Below are 17,965 nucleotides of genomic sequence, written 5' to 3'. Positions count from 1 at the left end.
TAGGTTACACACAGCCCTAGATCAAATGGCTGAGAATGACATCTCGATGTTGGGCAGCCAAAGTCTCAGAGTGGGCAAACAGCAACCAACCAATCATGGAGATAATTCAAAACACGGATGCCTTGAAGCCTCAAGGGAGTCAAAGCTGCATCCACGCATTTTGTGAAAGTGTGTGGTGCCAGTGCAAGTCGAATGGAAGGATGCAAAATTGATACGCTTGCCCCGAAAGCGAATCTGAGGAAGCGCCTGTGCTTCAGCGCAATCTGAATATGGAAATAAATGTCCTTCAAATCTATTGTCACAAACCAGTTCCCTGGCTGCACTTGTGACATTATTTGTTTCTGCATCAGCATCTGAATTTACATTTCATTAGAGTGAAATTAAAACGTCTCAGAATCCAGAATGGGACGCAAGCTGGTGTCTTTTTCAGGACCAGAAAGTAACTGCTATAAAAACCGCATTCTCTCTGAGAAGGGGGATTCTCTTCTATTGCCCCTTTTTCTAAGAAAGAGTGAATTTCCCGAATCAAAAATGGGGCTTCCTGAAAAGAAACGTCTGTCAGAACAACCCCATTGAACACTGGTGGAGCCCACCTGAATTGAATTACATAACCATGTATCTTTATCGTTTGAAGTACTAAGTTCTAATTGCCCTACTGCTGCTGCCAAGCCGACAGATGGGCAGACAGAGGGATTAATGCATGGCTCTTGCCTGCAGCGCTACCTGTAACCACTAGATGGTGCTCTTGGCTTACTTTTGGTGACTGCCCTCGAACCAGCGGCACAGCGGAGGGAAGCCTTCACTCCTCCAATACTGTGTCTGGTTGAAGGGAATTTGATAATGTTTTTGCCTTTATTGTATTTAGGCATAAATGTAGATAAATGTATCTACAGCAGGGGCGCTGACAGAATAAACCTTTTCCCTGGTATTTGAATGGGGGAAAGTGTATGAACATTGGGGAATGTTTATTTGAGAAAACTGGTTCACCACAACGGCCCCAGCATTCTTTTATGGGAGGACAACGTGTGGTGCTTATGTTCACTGTGTGTTTTTGTGTACATTTGTGCCTGATGAACATCGAATTCTGTTATGCATGTCTCAAACCCTTTGGTCATGGAGACAGAGGCTAATTTCGATCAGGCAATTATAAAAAATGGTCACTCTGAATGTATTTACAGCAGTTGGACACCAGATAAACCATCTTCCCTACCATAGAACAGGGAAGAATGTGCAAACATGGAGGGGAATTGAGAGCAAGAAGGCTCGCCACAACAGCCCCAGCATTCTTTATGGGGGGACAACGTGTGGTGCTTATGTTCACTGTGATTTGCATACACTTGTGTTTGATGAACATCAAATTCTGTTATGCATATCTGGAGACTGGAGAAAAAGAAAGAGGTTGAATTCGGGAAGCGTTTTAAAAAAAAAATGTTCGTTCTCCTGCAAGCTGCGTGGAAAACTGAACCCTATTCTGGTTGTCGGACAACTGAGGCGCATACAACAGTAAACACATTCCGATACTGACCGAAGGGCAAAACAGGAGAGAAACGGATACGTTTATACGGTCCAATTTCATTCACTGAATGGGGACTCATTAAACACACAGTAAATTTGTCAGAGTAAAATTTACTCAAATTGAAGAAAATTTTACTCTATGCCAGATAACATTTGGTCCCTCTCTGAAAAGAGTAAAAGTTTCTCTTTTGATAGAGCTGTTTTTCCAGAGTTAATTATGCTCAATTTAGTGATAATATTTGACTCTTTCCTGTGATATTTGACTCTATTTAGTGTTTTTTTTAATCAACTCTCGTACAATTTTACTCAGTTCAGAGCTAAAAGAAATTTACTCTGCTACTTTTTAACTCTGTTCAGAGGATCTTCAAATTTACTCTGCCACAATTTACTTCCCCTCCAGAGTTGTTTATCATCAATTATGAGTGAACTACAAAGAATAACTCTATCCAGAGTTATTCTTCTGAATTACAACATTCATGTTTTACCCTCAAAAAGCCCTAAAATATAAATGAAAAACTTGCTTTTCAGTCTGAAAATAAAATCAACAACAAACTGTATACTCATGTCTCACAATTTTATTTTTCAAGTACCTGTTTAAACAATATTACACTTACACTTAATTCACTTGTGATCATAAAAAAATAAATAATGAAAACAATAATACAAAAAAAAAAAAAAAAATTTGTGATAGTGATAATGTAAGGGAGAAGACGAAGAAGAATTACATGAAACAATATGGTACAATATACAAATCAGAATCACAACCATAAGACATCAGAATGTCAAACAACTTGTGGTGCAAAATATCCGTAATCTCCAAAACAGAAGGTGCTTCTGTGGTATGTGCAACTTTGTAAGCATGGATATGTTCAGCTAAACAATACGTTTTCAGTGCAGTTGTTATCAAAAGGACCTGCTCATCTTTGATAACAATATTCTGGATTACATGAAATACAGGCATGTCATTCTGAACTTGAACACAAACCGCTAACCCTAACCGATAAGTATTTCCACAGCGCTTGACCCATTTCACATTTAGGACCTTAGTCCACATAGGTACATTAAGTTTCTCAGCCATCTCAGCACCAACTTCCATTTCATTCAAGGGGGCCATTTTCCCAGGACCTAATTTCATGTCATTTGGATCAAATGTTTGCCAAATGTAAGCCATTTGGCACTGGTGTTTCTTTGCTAATGTTTTCGTTATGTTTTTAAAGCTTTTCAACTGCTTTTTAAAAAGTTATGCTTCGCTTCGTAACGCATGCACCAACAATGTAGCAGTGGTCCAATTTTCTGCATACAACTGGGGTAATGCACCATAAAATGATGCTTTGGCAACAAGTTCTTATCAGGAAACAAATGCTTAAACAAACTGTGGTGCTCTGCAATCAGGTGTTTCAAATAAATGGTGATACCAGTGGATATAACTGAAGAAAACACTATATTGACTATTTGAAGCAATAAAATGAACAAATACCAGTGCTGATCATTAGGACGCACAAGATCTCCAAACATAATGGGTAGATGACGCAGTAAACACCAGCTCTGAGTGGCATTTATGCCCAGGTCATTGGAACCCTCTCTTAATGCTACACCAGGAGGTTTGTTGTTTTGTTCCATGAAGCCATAATTAAAACTCTGAATTCGTCTGTGTACTTCTGCTGATGTGGTGTAATTGTCAATCAGGTGCTGAATAAGTAATTTCATCTCATATTGTGCAACCCCCTCTAATATATCATGCATGATATCAACCAAAAAATTTGCAGTGGTGTGGAAATATTGCAAAGAATTTAAAAGGCAAGACTTTTTTACTCCCATTACATAAGGTAGACTGGGATTGCTCTGCATATTCTGACAGTGTTCAGCATGAAGTTCTTTAGTTCGCACTGACATCTTTGGACTATCTTCACTGAACTCTGTCTGAAAGTCTTCTTTCTCTAGTAGGCAAAAGCGGCAACAGTACCTAGCACTAAACGATTCCACAAAACCAAATAAAGAATGAACACCAAGGTTGTCACCAGTAACTTGGACAATGGTTCCATAAACTGTATGATCAAATAAAGGAATCTGAATTCCATTGGTTTCCAGTGTTGAGATATCCTGGACAAGCGGCCCTAGTATTTTATCAAACCCATAAGTTTTGATATCTTGTGCATGAAATAAAGCAACTAAATGGATATTTAGTAAACTCGAGTTGTATTTAGGGGAAATATTTCTACGGGTAAAATAGATAGCTCCTAACTTAAGTATTCCTCGTTTTGATCCAAGGGGGTTTGAGCATTCAAATTCATCAAAAAAAAGCTGGATCTGAACTGCATGTCTTTGTTTTGAGAAGAGCGCATGATTCTTAAAGAATTCTCCATCGTGTATGTCATAAAGACAATTTGGTCTTTGTTGTGAATCTCTCGTCATCATATCTTTAATGTTAGGGTGCTTATAAATGGACTGTAATGTCTCAAGAATTGGTATATATACAAATTTATCCTTAACAATGGTTTGGGCATAAGTTCCAGTTGTTCTGTTACGCCGTGTAGCAAATCTTGTTCCGAGAACATATTCAACAGGATATATTTTTTCCCCATTTCTCTGAAAAGTACTGCATTCTCTTGCTCTCAGTGTTTAATGCCACAAAAGGATTTTGCATTTTTTCAAAACACTGATCAATTTGAGACTCAACAGCACTCTTTATGGGCTCCTCTAAAGATTTTTCACAGATTCTTGAGTTTGACTATGAATGTCTCCAATCACTTCTTCTAGAGCACTAACAACATAGTTAATAGTTGTCTCTGCGACACCAGCAACTTTAAGTTCAGCTACCACTGTTGCACAACTGTTTACTATATTTGTTTTTAAGAGTACAGACTCACAAGGTGAATTTTGGTTTGGTAAAACACCTACATCCCCTAATGAAATGGAGTTGGTGGTGGATGAGCTTTCACCATAATCGGTGCGTGAACTGTCAATTGCACAACACTTGCTGAGATGCTTTCGTAATCCAGAAAAACTATGGTAAACATGTGAACAACCTCTTTGAGCACATTTTAACTTCAGACTTTTTCCTGGACAAAGGCCATGAACTAACTTAAAGTGCCTTATAAGGGCATTGGCACTAGCATGCCCCCTTTTACAAATGAAACAATTCATCTGCTCACTGGAGCATTCTAGCTCTCAACTCAGCCACTCTGGGATTCACCTTGGTGGTTTCAACATCTATGTCATAGACAGTGGTTTGCAGAAAGCTATACACATTGGTCAATTCCTGACAGTATGAGGTGCCAAAGACAAAGTGAGCTTTGAAAAGCTCATCAACACAGGCCAGTGAATTAGAGGCCTTACAGGGTAGAGCATGTTGGTCAATTACAATAAAACAAGACTGGACCCTACTTCTCTTCGGCCCAACAACAAGTAGATATGGCTGGAGACTCTCTCCAATGCTATCCAAGTGCCCTTGGATACTGGTTCCGGTCTGTAAAAGAATGAATACACATTAGTGCCAATGTGACTTAACAGATAAAGTCAATATACAGCATGAATAAAGATACAGTGATGTCTTCCACCAAAGTTTCTCTATTACATACTTCCAACAGATTGTTACTAAGTATGTGTTAAGTAGAAAAGAATAGCACAAGAACAATAATTTAAAGGGCAGGTGATTTTTAAGAACCTGTATGAGAAGTAAGCATGTTCAAGGTCACATAGTAACACGACATTATGAACTAGTGTCATTTGATCAGCTTCATCAGTAGCTTCACCTTGATGAATTTCACAAGACAATCACATGCTTGTCTAGCTGAGATTTTTCCCGGTCTTTTGCGGCCTTGACTTGAGGGTGGCAAAAGGTGAACCAGCATCAGAATGGAAGACATATCGCTGTCCCAACCTGGAGACACGGAAAACAAAATAAACAAAAAAATAATAAAAAAAATAGGCTTTTAGGTTTGGTTTTTAGGTAGAAGGGGTTGAACATACCCTCCTACTCATTTTAACTTGACTTAACTTCAACTTGGATGATGTGCTGGTATAAATACATTAACCACTCCAGTACCTTAGTTTATACTGCACACAGATTCAGTATTAACAGCACATTCATGGCCAAGTCTTGATGACAACAGATGTGTGGATGAATTAAGGTGAAACCTCTACAGATACTGAAATGCGGTCATACAGTTAAACTTTATCTACAACATGTCAACCATGCGTCCCAAATGAAAACAATTTCAAACTGTAAATCTGCAACTCCTGTACTAGGCCTTTGAGAAAAGATCAGGGTAGAAATGTTAGAGAAACAGGTAATTATCATTCTAACAGTTTACCCATTGCAAGTCTGTGTTGCATAACTTGCATATGAATCATGTATGTCTAATGGGTAAAGTTGTGACCAAAATTGAAACTCTATATATCTGAATAAAGCTATGCTTTTCATGAATGCATAACTTCCTCTAAAACAATTTAGGGTATAGCACAATAGTTACCTTCTTCAACTTCAGTGGCTTCAGCATTTTGGATGAGGTCTTGGAGCTCACTAGTCTGTGTGAGGCCACGGCTCTGTGCAATAACCTGTGGTTTTATGTTGGTAGACCACTTCTCCAACAACTTTGCAGAGGTCGCATCACCAAATAGAAGTCCAAAATCTTGATCAATCTGTACAAAATAACAAAGATAATTAAAGTAGGTACCACAGTAGGAACTCACTTTGTTTACCTAACGAGTCTGTGTTACTGCAGAACAACAATAGCACTTGATTTCATATTTGTTTGATTGTTTAAACAATTGAAGTCTCACATACCAAGCCTGGTATATCCATGAATCGCGGGAAAATGGATAGAATATCAGGTGCCTCTTTAGGGTCGTGCAGCATCTTCTGGCGATAGGCCAGTGTTAACCTCATCTTTTCCTTTACCACTGCCTCATCACCTGTATGCTTCATCAGGGCAGTTGCTTCCTGACACTGACGTTCATCATTCAACCAGCTGTCTTCTTTGTAGGGATCCCTGTCAGCAGTTGGCCCACCTGAAAGTGTTTAAGACAATATGAAAACCACATTTGTAGTCCCTTTTCTTTCCAAAGCACAACATACCAACACTTGATACATGACAGGAAATAACATGGAAAACATGCATATATCCTAGAGTGACATTTAAATTTGCCCAACGCTGATGATTATGCAAAGCATGTTTGCATTTAAAAAGAACAGCGCTTATATACTATGTAACTCTTGACCTCATTCACAATATGACTTAATGACAGACCAATTTGGAACAAAAGAATACTTCAAAGACAAGTCACAAATGTTAAGATGAGTAAAATAATCAAGTTGTATGTTCATTTGAAAAAAAAAAAAAAGTTATTCAAGCCTTGCAGCCAAGCTAATAAAAGCACTGACTAAACATCAAATATTGCACTTGTCTGTGGTTGCCGTGGGCGTTTCATCCGTCCCTCTGATCCTTCTTTCTGCAGCGTTTTAATTCTCCATGCCAAATATCCACTTCCATCTTCTGCATTGTAATAATGCTCCTATGACCAGAACAATACACAGACCTAGTTGTTATACATTACATGACTAAGGAAATAAATGCCGTATCAATTATAATGTAGATAATCTTTACTCTGAAATATACAGAGTATATCCTCCTCCTGTAAATCAAAAAGATTGAGAGGCAAAAGCTACTTACATAACCAAGTTTGCTCTTGGGGTCAGCCAAGTATGGGAATAGGGAGATGATTCCCTTCGCATATTCTTCCTTCAAACGTCGGGAAGGGCTTGTTCTACACACAAAAACATAAACCAATTACAACCCATAACATCATAAACATCAATTTACAAATTACTGTATGAACAACCTACCCATGTTCATTTGTCAAATGTGCTACCAAGATTTTCACCATGTCACGTCTTCTGCCATCTGACAGACTTTTAGTGCGAGCGTATTCATTTATGACCTTCTCGCCTCCAGGGCTGCTCTTTAGGATATCTTCGACCATCTGGAGAGGGAAATGATGTAATATTGAGCAGAGATGAGAAATTAACAACTGACAAGTGTATATAGTTCCAAATATCTTTACTATTTAAGTAATTCTATATAGATGTAATTCAGAGGCAAGACTGGTGATCCTTACTTGGGCAAGACGACGTTCCTCAGCTCTATTTTTTTCAGGAGGACTTCTAATCAACATTGCTGTGTCATCAGACTCTGATGTGCCCCCAGCATCTCCTAATGAGCTTGAGCTTAAAGAATCTTCAATATAAACCATATCAATGGTCTGATTATCTGTTCATACTACTTTGATAGCATGCTACACAGCTATTAAGAATTAGTCCAATAGACATATTAGCCTGTGCAAATCAGTGAATTGGTGAATATTGCTGAGAATAAACACAAAACTTAATAAGCATGTCAAACAACTTACCATCAAAACTTGCTGTGCCTGGGATGAAAATTTCTAGGACACCAAGGTCTGGTCGTGTCAGCAGATATTCAAATGCTTCCTCATCAACTTCTGTCATCGAATCATCAAAGACTTTAACATCCATTGTAGGAAGATCAAATTTCTTGGCAACTGAAGGAAGACAAACCATTGGCAAATTGACAAAGGACAGCAATGCCAAAAAACACAAACAGTTATTTTTATACCCCATAAGATACAATCATACACTTATTTTATTACTATTAAAAACTATTTTTTCAGAGGGAAAATTATTAAAGATTTTAACAATGTTAAAGTTTGTTATTTCTCACCACATTCCAAAAACATCTGAAATGTAAAAGGTGTTGGAGAAAAAATATATTTCTTGCTATCTTTGAACTTCACTCTGACAACATTGTTGGTTTGCATCCTGAAGGAACCAAAAAGACAAAGTTAAACAAAAGGCAATAACACTCACAATCAGATGAAAAAAAGAACATTCGGTAACCCTTTAGAATACTGTTCGGTCATTAATGAATAACTACACAGGAACAAATGAGTAATGCACTATTAACATTCTAGTAACTACTATTAACTAACAAGAAATTCTGATTAACGAATTAGTAAGAAATAGCGTTCAGTTGAATGAGGTAGTTCACTATTAGCTACTCAATAACTATTTTTTCATACCTCCCAGAGGACTACTAAGAACTACTGTATACAAGTTCATAATTAATGTGAATAATGTATAATATAAGGTAATGGTAACCCACTAGTAATGACTCAAGTATTACCAAATCCATCTGAAAGAATTACTATTCAAAATCTTACTAAAATCTCAAAAACTTCAGTCATTACTAGGGGGTTATCATGCTTTTCACTTTATAATACTGATCCAAATAATAAGTAGTTCCTTCTGAAGGATGTAGTAGGGTAACACTTGAGTCATTACTATCCAAAACCTTACAAAAGACTCAAAAGTTTACAGTGACTTCAGTCAATATTAGGGAGTTATCATGCTTTTCACTTTAGAATACTGATCAAAATAATTAGTAATTCCTTCTGAAGGATTTGGTAATACTTGAGTCATTACTAGTGGGTTATTTGTTCCTGTGTTTCCCATTATTCATTAATGACGGAACAGTATTCTAAAGTGTTACCGAACAGGCATTAGTGCACTACACAACATGAATTATCTTTGTTCACTAATGTGTTTTTAATTTGTAATAACTGTCTAATAGTTCTGTTAAGGCATGGTGCTCAATGCTCACCCACATAAAAATTGCCTCCAGCAATCCAATTAAGGCTAACGTTAACTTAACTCTTTACAGAGTCAAGTACATGTGGTGCACAACTCGAGCCGCTGGTCACAATAGTTTAGTGGACAAACATTTGATAGGCAGCTAGCTAGTTTCACTGTTGTCAATTAATGTTCATGTAATCTATATGTTAGCTTTTTGCTTTCAATATAACTTTGCTTAACTTAGTTCTTGAGGCCAGCTTAAATTAAGGTTAGGCTATGTGTTTGCCTCCACAGTGAAGCTAACATTAAATTAGCTAAAGTAGGTTTTAGTAAAGTTTTGGTGCACCACAGCATCTAACAAGTGATTAGTGATTTTTCCTCATTAGCTAGCATTGTGTCGAGCACTAACGTTCACGTTAAACTTCGCATCAAGTTAACATGAGAAAGCTATCTCTATAATATTCAAAAAACGTGGCAAACTGATCTCAAAACAGAGGCGAATATTATGAAAATGAATAAGACTTTGAAACTTTACTTACTTTAACATCCAGTAGAAGCGCACCTTCTCTTCTAAACCCACAAACGGCAGCGATCGCGATGGCCGTGACGAACAGTAATGGCGGATAAACTAAACTTTGGGAGGATAATTTTGGGGAGGAGTCACAGTTACTCTTTAATTTCGCTCCCACTCTACTGACACATTTTACTCTGTACACTCAAAATAGAGCAAAAACAACTATTTTTGAGGGGAAAAAAATTAACTCTGGAAAAACTACTCTGCCATTTTTCCTGTGCAGCAAGCCCGTAGTCTCGTGTGTAGACCTATTGACATCGTACATTGAATTATATTACGCGTGCCCCGAGACCCTTGGACATGCTGAAAATATTCAATGCTCTTTCGCCAGCGTAAATTACGGGGGAAACTGATGCTAAATTGGTGTACTGAAAAACGGGTTAGACACTAAACAGATCACAGCATATAATGGAGGAACAACGTGTAGTACCCGGATAGCGTGAAACATCCTCGCGAACAAAAGCATCACCTTGACCAACTCATTCACCAGTGCAAGCTGCGTTGGGAAAACACGAGGGAAATTCCAAACGGAGCCGATATTAGCTCAAAGTCATTCCTTAAAACGATGTGCTTGGTTGGACAGCAAAACCACTGTGTGTAGATTCAACAGCTGACTGAAAAGAGAGACATCCATGCCGCCACCAAAAAATCGAGCAGAGATAGCAGTGCACGTCTTTTGTCACACCAGAATGCCTGCGTGGTCCACGAACGGGTGAAAGATAAAAGAAACGAGTTAAAATACCTCGCATCTCCTGATAGAATCCCGAAAGAATAATGGCACCAATAAAGCACTATGCATGTTGGTTTGCCATCACTCCATTGGAGAATATTCTCTTATTCCAGCCCCCTAGATCTGCGGCCAGGCTAACCGGCCCATGCATGATCCCCTCCGCCATGCACAGTTTGCTTCGAACTGGGAGGGGAGAGAGAGAAAGTCCGAGGCCGCTCCTCCATTGTCTTATTTATGTGTATTCTCACAGAATGACACAGATAAAGACAATAGGGACAGAGGGGCCAATATGTTCCTTACCTTCCAATGACGAATTCTCTCATACAGCGTTTTTTAATGTTGACGTCTCAAGACGCACATGGTAACTCAATGGCGCCAAAGCTAGCGCTTTTATGGAGCCTGTGACATAGCTCCCTAAGGGCGTCGCTTAAGCGTCACCAGCCAATAAATTGCCATGATTGTACAAGGGCTTCAGACCACGTGACACTCAGGGCGTGTCCCAATGCGATTATGCAGCTTGAGTTCCTATGAAAGGGAACCAAGATTTTTTGTTTTTTTTTAAGAAAAGGAGGGACAAGTTGAAATTAATTTTGGTGGTAATCAAAATTATGCCAAAAAAGCTGTCGATTGAACTTAACTTGTATTGAACCCGGTATATTCCTTTAAACTAGAGTTGCATTTACTACAAGACTTGCTATAACACAACATTTATACACAACAAGTAGGCTCAACATAATATATATCTTATCAGAGGCGCAAAAACCACTCAACGCTCATAAGGGGACAAGACTCCCCAAGAGGTCCTCGCTGCAAACTGTAGCGCAATGACGTAATGGATTTCATCTACCACGTCACGGACATCCATTACAGTATGTAGTGGATTAAACTAATGTTTTAATGGATTTAAAATGTTTGGAGCCGTGATATACTGGATGTTTTTTAATGCAAACATTTTATTCAGTGTGTACAGTATGTGGCGTTATGTGTAAATAAATAGTGATGATGTTTCATAGATGTGTATAATCAGTCATCGGTGTGTAATAATCATTAATGTATGAATCAAATACTATATATTTCTCTGTCTCTCTGTGATATACGAGACAGAGTATAAGACATATTATACTAAAATATGTGATGGACAATGCATAACTTGGGCCAACAAGAATAATAATAAGAAAACAGTTTGCCTATCTTTATGTGTCCTGCAATGGTCGATTACATTACGGCACAAGTAGAGCAGTTTTGTGAAGATAAAATACAAAACAATGCATGTATCCAGTATTTCAAATAAGCACCAAACATTGAAGTTACCAGACGGAAAATAACATTTGTTATATGGTTGATTTTAAACATTAAAGCTTATACAGACACAGATGTCTACCGTCAGTAGTTAAACTACTAAATTTTAGTTAGCCACTAATATAAACCTTCAAACAAAATTGTGAATAGGCTATGCCATATTGACAACACTAGATAATATAATATTGTAAAGAGAATCTAATATGTAGCTGTGCGCGTGCACATTAAAAACATCCAGAACATCAGGGATATCAACTACGTAGTGGACTATAGTCTGCAGTGATGCCGGGTTCACACATTCTCCGTGAGCAGGGCGGTTGCGTTGGATGTTCACATTGGCCGCGTCTCTTCCGAGAGAAAGTCTGGGATGCGTCACCTCACGACTCACGCTTGCAGTGTAAACGGTGTCATCTGTTAATATGGGCACCGAAACAAAAATGCGCCGCTCACGCCTCGCTTTTCTAAAATGTTTGATATTTATCTCTAATATCTGATTTGTATGTGTATAAATATGTGAATTTTCTCAACAATCTGACTGCGAACTCTGAATGGGATACTGGTATCGTATTTCTGAAATATCTCAAATACGTGACATTATTAAACTAAAAATGGAGGTAAAAACACATCTTATAGGGGGAATTAAATAACAGGTACATTGAGTGTCTTGCTCATCAAATTTAGTTTAATTTAAAAGCAACAGAATTTAATTTGGATCCACTTTAACAACAAAGCACATGAACATATCTGCCTTTGATTAATTGTTTGGCCAAAAAAAAAAAAAAAAAAAAAAATTTGCATTTTAATTATTATGTATGTCTTGTTGCTGTTTTGTATTGTTGTGCACTGGAAGCTCCTGTCACCAAGACAAATTCCTTGTATGTGTAAGCATACTTGGCAATAAAGCTGATTCTGATTCTTGTGATTCTGGTCTCGTGACGGCTGATCCAGTATGAGAAGTGAGAACTGTCCGATTTGACAGCACTTATTTCACTCCTCCCCTGACTGCACCAGTCTGCTCTCGTCTACTTTCAAGGCGAGGCGTTTGGCATCTCAAATGAGACTATTGGCACCGAAACGAAAACGCCTCGCTCACAGAGGACGTGTGAACTCGGCGTGAGGACTCTGCAGTTTCCTGTTAGCTTTTTAGAGCGTCCTGTAATTCTTCTACCAATCCAGTAGGGAGCGATGTTTACCGTTCCTTCTGCAACAATGATGTCGCAGAAGAAATAGAATGGCATCAGTAGAAATGTGATGTGTTCAACAGTGTTTCCAATCTTACATTTTGAATTTTTCTTGGCAACCAACGGTCTTAACCTTGCAAATACAGTCTAGAGCCAAAACATTCCGAGCGGCTACGATGCGGATTTATCATTCGTTACTCAGCGCTGCCAAGTTTAGGACAGTGTTTGACTTTGGTGAGCGAGAGGTGGCACATTGGTTCCCCGGACATATGGCTAAAGGTGCGTGTCACGTGATAAAATTAGTAAATCAAGATCGATTTACAGTTTTTAGGGCTGTAGTATGGGAACTTTAATGTTTCTTACCGTTCAAAGAGGCAGGGGGCAAGAAGTATATTTTAATATATGATGTCATGATGCTGCAGAATTTATTCAGCAATATTTAGTACAATTTATATTTACATATTCTGTGAATATGTCATGTTGTTCCATCTTATCCTACATAGAAATGCTCACCAGTGTGACTTTCTCTAGGACTCAAGCAGATGAGAGCAAGTTTACGGAAGGTTGACTGCATTATTGAGATCCATGATGCAAGAATATCCTTTGTATTGCAGAGAATGTACCTTTTGAATTGTTGAACCCCACTTCTTTCTCTGAAAACTTCTTTAATGGGCCAACATACCATTTTCTGGAAGAAATCCTTTATTTCAAGAGAGCCTTGATGTCCGGCCACATTTACTTGTTCTGAACAAGATGGATCTGGCAGACACGTCCAATAAAGAGGTCTCATAATCTTATGAATTTTGTTATTGAAAATACTGAAATGATACGCAAATCAAACAGATTATAACAGACTGTTTTTTTGTTTGTTTGTTTTTTTTATTTTTTATTATTATTATTATTCCACCAGAGTATTCTAAAACGACTTGAGAGGGAAAGTGTGAAGAATGTTTTGTTAACAGACTGTTTAAGACAAAGAGATGAGAATGTTAAAAAGGTGAGCAGTGACAGACATCACATCAGATGTTTCTAATAAAAGCATAATTTTACTTTTTATAGTTTTAAACAAACCCTTGTTCTGTGTGATCTTTCCAGATTGTTCCTCTCGTGACAGAGTTGATAGAAAGAGGGTCACGTTTTCACAGAGAAGAGGTGAGTTTGGAAAGTTATTACAAGTATTTATTTGGCAGCTTACATTTTCTATAAAGTTATAAGACTTTCTTTTTCATCTGTGTTTAGGACAGAAGTTATTGCCTGATGGTGATTGGAGTGCCAAATGTGGGGAAGTCATCACTGATTAATGCTGTAAGAAGAACGTTTTTGAAAAAAGGTATTTATTTAATGTCTTTTTTTTGGAGTATACATGTGAGTTTGCTGTTAAAAAATCAAATAAATGAATCCTAACAAATAAACTGCAAACATTGGATATATGTATTGCTTTCAGGCAAAGCTTCCAAAGTTGGAGGTGAACCAGGAATTACAAAAGCTGTCTTGACCAGAATTCAGGTTTGCTGTATTAATTATGATTTAAGTAGTGGGTTCAATTGGATTGATGTGTGCTCCTCTAGTATTAAATGAAACCTGTGCTGTACTAGGTCTGTGAGCGACCCATAATTCATTTACTGGACACCCCAGGAGTTCTGCCACCTAGAATAGAGAACATAGAGACAGGAATGAAACTTGCTTTATGTGGTAAGTCTACACAGTTCCAGAACAAACAATGCATTTCTTAGTGTATAGTAACTTTATTGCTGTCATATTGTCATTGTAAGATTATGAAGGTGTCTCCTTTTGAAACAGGTACCATTCTGGACCATTTAGTTGGTGAGGATATCATGGCAGATTATCTGCTGTTTTCACTGAACAGACTGGAAAGATTTAGGTATTTACAGCAGTGATACTTCTCTGTGAATTTTGAGTCCTTTTCCAACAGATTTGCAACTCTTATATTAAAAAATGACTGTTTTATAATCAGTAAACAATAATTACTTGTGGGCTTTTTAGGGTGTGTTCACGCTTGTAGTTCGGTTCTCTTGGTCTGGACCAAAAATGAAAATGATACACTTAGTCCTGGTTCACTTAGCGTTCACACTGGCATTTTTAACACCGAACCTAAAGATACAAAACAAAAGGCATAAGGATAAGGTCACAACCTGATTGGAGAAATTTTATGACGTATATTTTGCGACGGAACTTGCCGAACATCCAAAACCATGCTGGCTGCTGGGCGAAATGCGCTCGTTGGATTTATGTATATATGGTAGTATTTTTACCAGCTGAGAACAAACAAAGAGCTAATAAAATGTGTAAAGGAGTCAAAACAGCGCCGGGAATTCCTCAGTTGCACACACAAACAAAGATATGCTGCAAGGACGGCTGACGGCGGTTCTGATGCCTGTACCGAACTGTAATGGGCAACATAGCTCCTATGATGAGAAGAACCAGGTATGTTTAAGGTCAGCATTAAAGGCAAATTACTTCCTGTTATTGGTCCGTTTAGATGTCTTTGGTCCATGCTGCGTTCATATATCAGTCGAACCGCACCAGAGTTCGTTTGGAAGCAGACCAAGACCCACTATTCAGGGGGTCTCGGTCCGCTTGTTTCATGCGCACAAAGGTTCGGATGGTAGCGTTCACACTTGTTCAAATGAACCGCACTAACAGAGCAATCACACCAGAGTTCGTTGTAATCTAACCAAACCTGCCAAGTGTGAACACACCCTTAAACAGCAAATCATCACTAATGCTTGTGACAATTGCCTCTTTAGTTATGTCGAGAAGTATGATCTTGAAGAGCCTTGTGATGATATTCAGCATGTGCTGAAGTGTATAGCCATGAAGCTGGGCAAGACCAAGCGTGTGAAAGCAATCACTGGCATTGGTGAGTTAATTCAGTCAAGTCATTCAAGTTAATTGTAGTGAATTCACACAATTAATCAACCTCTATGGTTTCCACTGATGATAGTTTACTTTTAAAACTTCTAATTTTAAGCCATATTATGGCATGTTTTATCATTATGTAACTCCCTAATTTAAAGCATATACTTGTTCATGAAACATAACTCCTCTGATGTATTTAAACACATTCAATCTTTAGGTAACATTACTGTCCAAGTACCAGACTACACTGCGGCAGCCTATGATTTCATCAGAGCATTCCGTAAAGGAGAACTTGGAAAAGTGATGCTAGACTTATAAAACATGGATGTTTTTTGCCATTGTAACTGTTTGGACTGTTGACCACACTGTATGTATTTTCAAGGCTGGACACTGAGCACAAAGAAAACGCATGTATTACTTTTATTGTTTTAATTAAAAGAGGGTGCACCAAAGATTTTGTACATTTCTTTGTTTTTATTGTGTACCGTTATCAGAAAAGGTAAACTGTATTTTTTCCTTACTGAAATTGAAGCTACAATAAATTATTCGGTTTCATATAGCCTGGTGTCATTGTAAAAGCATTGTTGTCTTGTATGTGTATGTTTATATAAAAAAAACATGGATTACAACCAAACAAGCAGATAGAAACACAAAACTACAGTACTTTTAACTATTTGATTTCCTACTGTCAGCTGATAATATACTTTTGCAGACTAATGCATCCATTTAATGAAATATTTGGCACACAATTGGTTTTATTTCTAAAATAATATTTTGTTTATAGGATATCTAATGATTGGCAAATATATTTTATATATATATATTTTTTAAATCCTGTAATAGATACTGCATTAACATTGTTGTGTGGATTATCAAAAGTGTCTACTAGAAATACAAAATGCTTCAAATAGATAAATATTTCAAAGCATGACAAAAATTCAAATTTAAAAACATGGACGTTTTTTACACTCACAGCAACGGAAGTACAGTTACAGATAAAAAGTTCAAAGTTTTTTAAATGTGTCACAGCATACTTTTTCAATCTACACAAACTTATTACAGTTAAATGTGAGCACAGACATTGGTAAACAGGCAAAGGTTCATATAAAAAGGTTCATAATTATTTAAATCTCAGACACTCAAGGACAGTGGTGTTTCTCCACAGCAGCACAACATTAACACAGTATTTCTGCCATACAGTGCATGATGTAGCCAGCATAATTTTAGTAGGAAAATTTGTATCGTTACTAATGCTCCACTTGAAGCAAACTATGCACTCAAACCTTTCAGTTCTTATTACTAAAATGCTTATTTGCTAACTAAATATACAGTGATTTTGAAACGTTCTTTTATCTTTTTATCCTCTTTGTTGTGCAACAAAGTACACATTATTAAACATTGGTGTGACTAACTTGTTGCACAGTAACATACATTAAATAGCTTATTAAGCTGTGTCAAGTCTTAAACTGCCTCAAGGGGCAAAGTACATCATAAGGTTTATTGGCAGGAGCAGAGCGCAAAGTTTAGTAATGGTAATGGAATCGTGCACTGTTGCGCTTGATGTCCTGGCGAGGTAAAGCTCCCAGTCTGTTCTGTTGCTATAGTAATCATCACCATGTTCTAAGCTGTCGTCCGGTCGACGCTGGGCTGATGCGTACCATCCTCCAGCTCCTAGCGCCACTGCAGCACCAGCCGCTGCCGCCGCTGCCACCCGTACAGCAGGGGAGCCTCGGGTGCGGGATGACCGGCCACCCCGGGCGCTGCCCCGCGCTGACCCTCTGGCACCTCCTCTGCCACCTTTGGATATCACCTGGTCGCACAGGTATGCTGAAAGCAGGAGAAAAATCCAGCAGGTGGCTACAGACCTGTTCATTCTGGAACAACCTGACAATGAATGAAAAGCATGGTGTTTTATCCCACAGATGTCCTTTATATTAAGTCTAAATTATTTTGTTCATCATAGCCCTCATCGGGAAAGTGTCCATTAAACACATGTGAATGTACTGTTATAGGTGTTGAAAAACTAATAGACTATGTGAAAGAACGCTGAAGTGGTCTGTCTCGAAGTTTAGAATGCATCGGCAAATGGTAGGCCTACACATCGGACAGAGGCAGACAGAAAGATAGATAGATAGTCT

General features: G+C 38.0%; 3 protein-coding genes across 4 annotated transcripts; 1 reads left to right on the top strand and 2 right to left on the bottom strand.

The window, feature by feature from the left end:
- Nucleotides 1-3,080: 3,080 nt before the first annotated feature.
- On the bottom strand, nucleotides 3,081-8,047 carry LOC127411714 (uncharacterized). Its single transcript, XM_051647410.1, has 7 exons — nucleotides 7,924-8,047; nucleotides 7,633-7,751; nucleotides 7,361-7,497; nucleotides 7,188-7,281; nucleotides 5,988-6,156; nucleotides 5,268-5,395; nucleotides 3,081-4,981 (listed from the first exon to the last, which is right to left on the bottom strand). Exons 1-7 carry the CDS (start codon nucleotides 8,045-8,047, stop codon nucleotides 4,664-4,666), a joined length of 1,089 nt encoding a protein of 362 aa, XP_051503370.1. The 3' UTR covers nucleotides 3,081-4,663.
- Nucleotides 8,048-12,962: 4,915 nt separating this feature from the next.
- On the top strand, nucleotides 12,963-17,298 carry mtg1 (mitochondrial ribosome-associated GTPase 1). Of its 2 annotated transcripts, XM_051648684.1 has the most exons (11): nucleotides 12,963-13,226; nucleotides 13,479-13,546; nucleotides 13,629-13,730; nucleotides 13,858-13,944; nucleotides 14,043-14,099; nucleotides 14,187-14,277; nucleotides 14,392-14,453; nucleotides 14,543-14,639; nucleotides 14,748-14,829; nucleotides 15,716-15,828; nucleotides 16,045-17,297. In XM_051648684.1, exons 1-11 carry the CDS (start codon nucleotides 13,124-13,126, stop codon nucleotides 16,143-16,145), a joined length of 963 nt encoding a protein of 320 aa, XP_051504644.1. In that variant the 5' UTR covers nucleotides 12,963-13,123; the 3' UTR covers nucleotides 16,146-17,297. The 2 variants fall into 2 exon arrangements, with proteins under 2 accessions (XP_051504644.1, XP_051504645.1); XM_051648685.1 differs by lacking the exon at nucleotides 13,479-13,546 and having other exon boundaries at nucleotides 12,979-13,226; nucleotides 13,562-13,730; nucleotides 16,045-17,298.
- Nucleotides 17,299-17,700, bottom strand: sprn (shadow of prion protein). The gene has a single exon (XM_051647409.1). It carries the CDS (start codon nucleotides 17,698-17,700, stop codon nucleotides 17,299-17,301), a length of 402 nt encoding a protein of 133 aa, XP_051503369.1.
- Between the last annotated feature and the right edge of the window lie 265 nt (nucleotides 17,701-17,965).

Source organism: Myxocyprinus asiaticus, chromosome 21 (assembly GCF_019703515.2).
Source record: "Myxocyprinus asiaticus isolate MX2 ecotype Aquarium Trade chromosome 21, UBuf_Myxa_2, whole genome shotgun sequence".
Lineage (NCBI taxonomy): Eukaryota > Metazoa > Chordata > Actinopteri > Cypriniformes > Catostomidae > Myxocyprinus > Myxocyprinus asiaticus.
The sequence above is the reverse complement of the archived record's forward strand: the minus strand, read 5'-3'. Positions and strand labels throughout refer to the sequence as shown.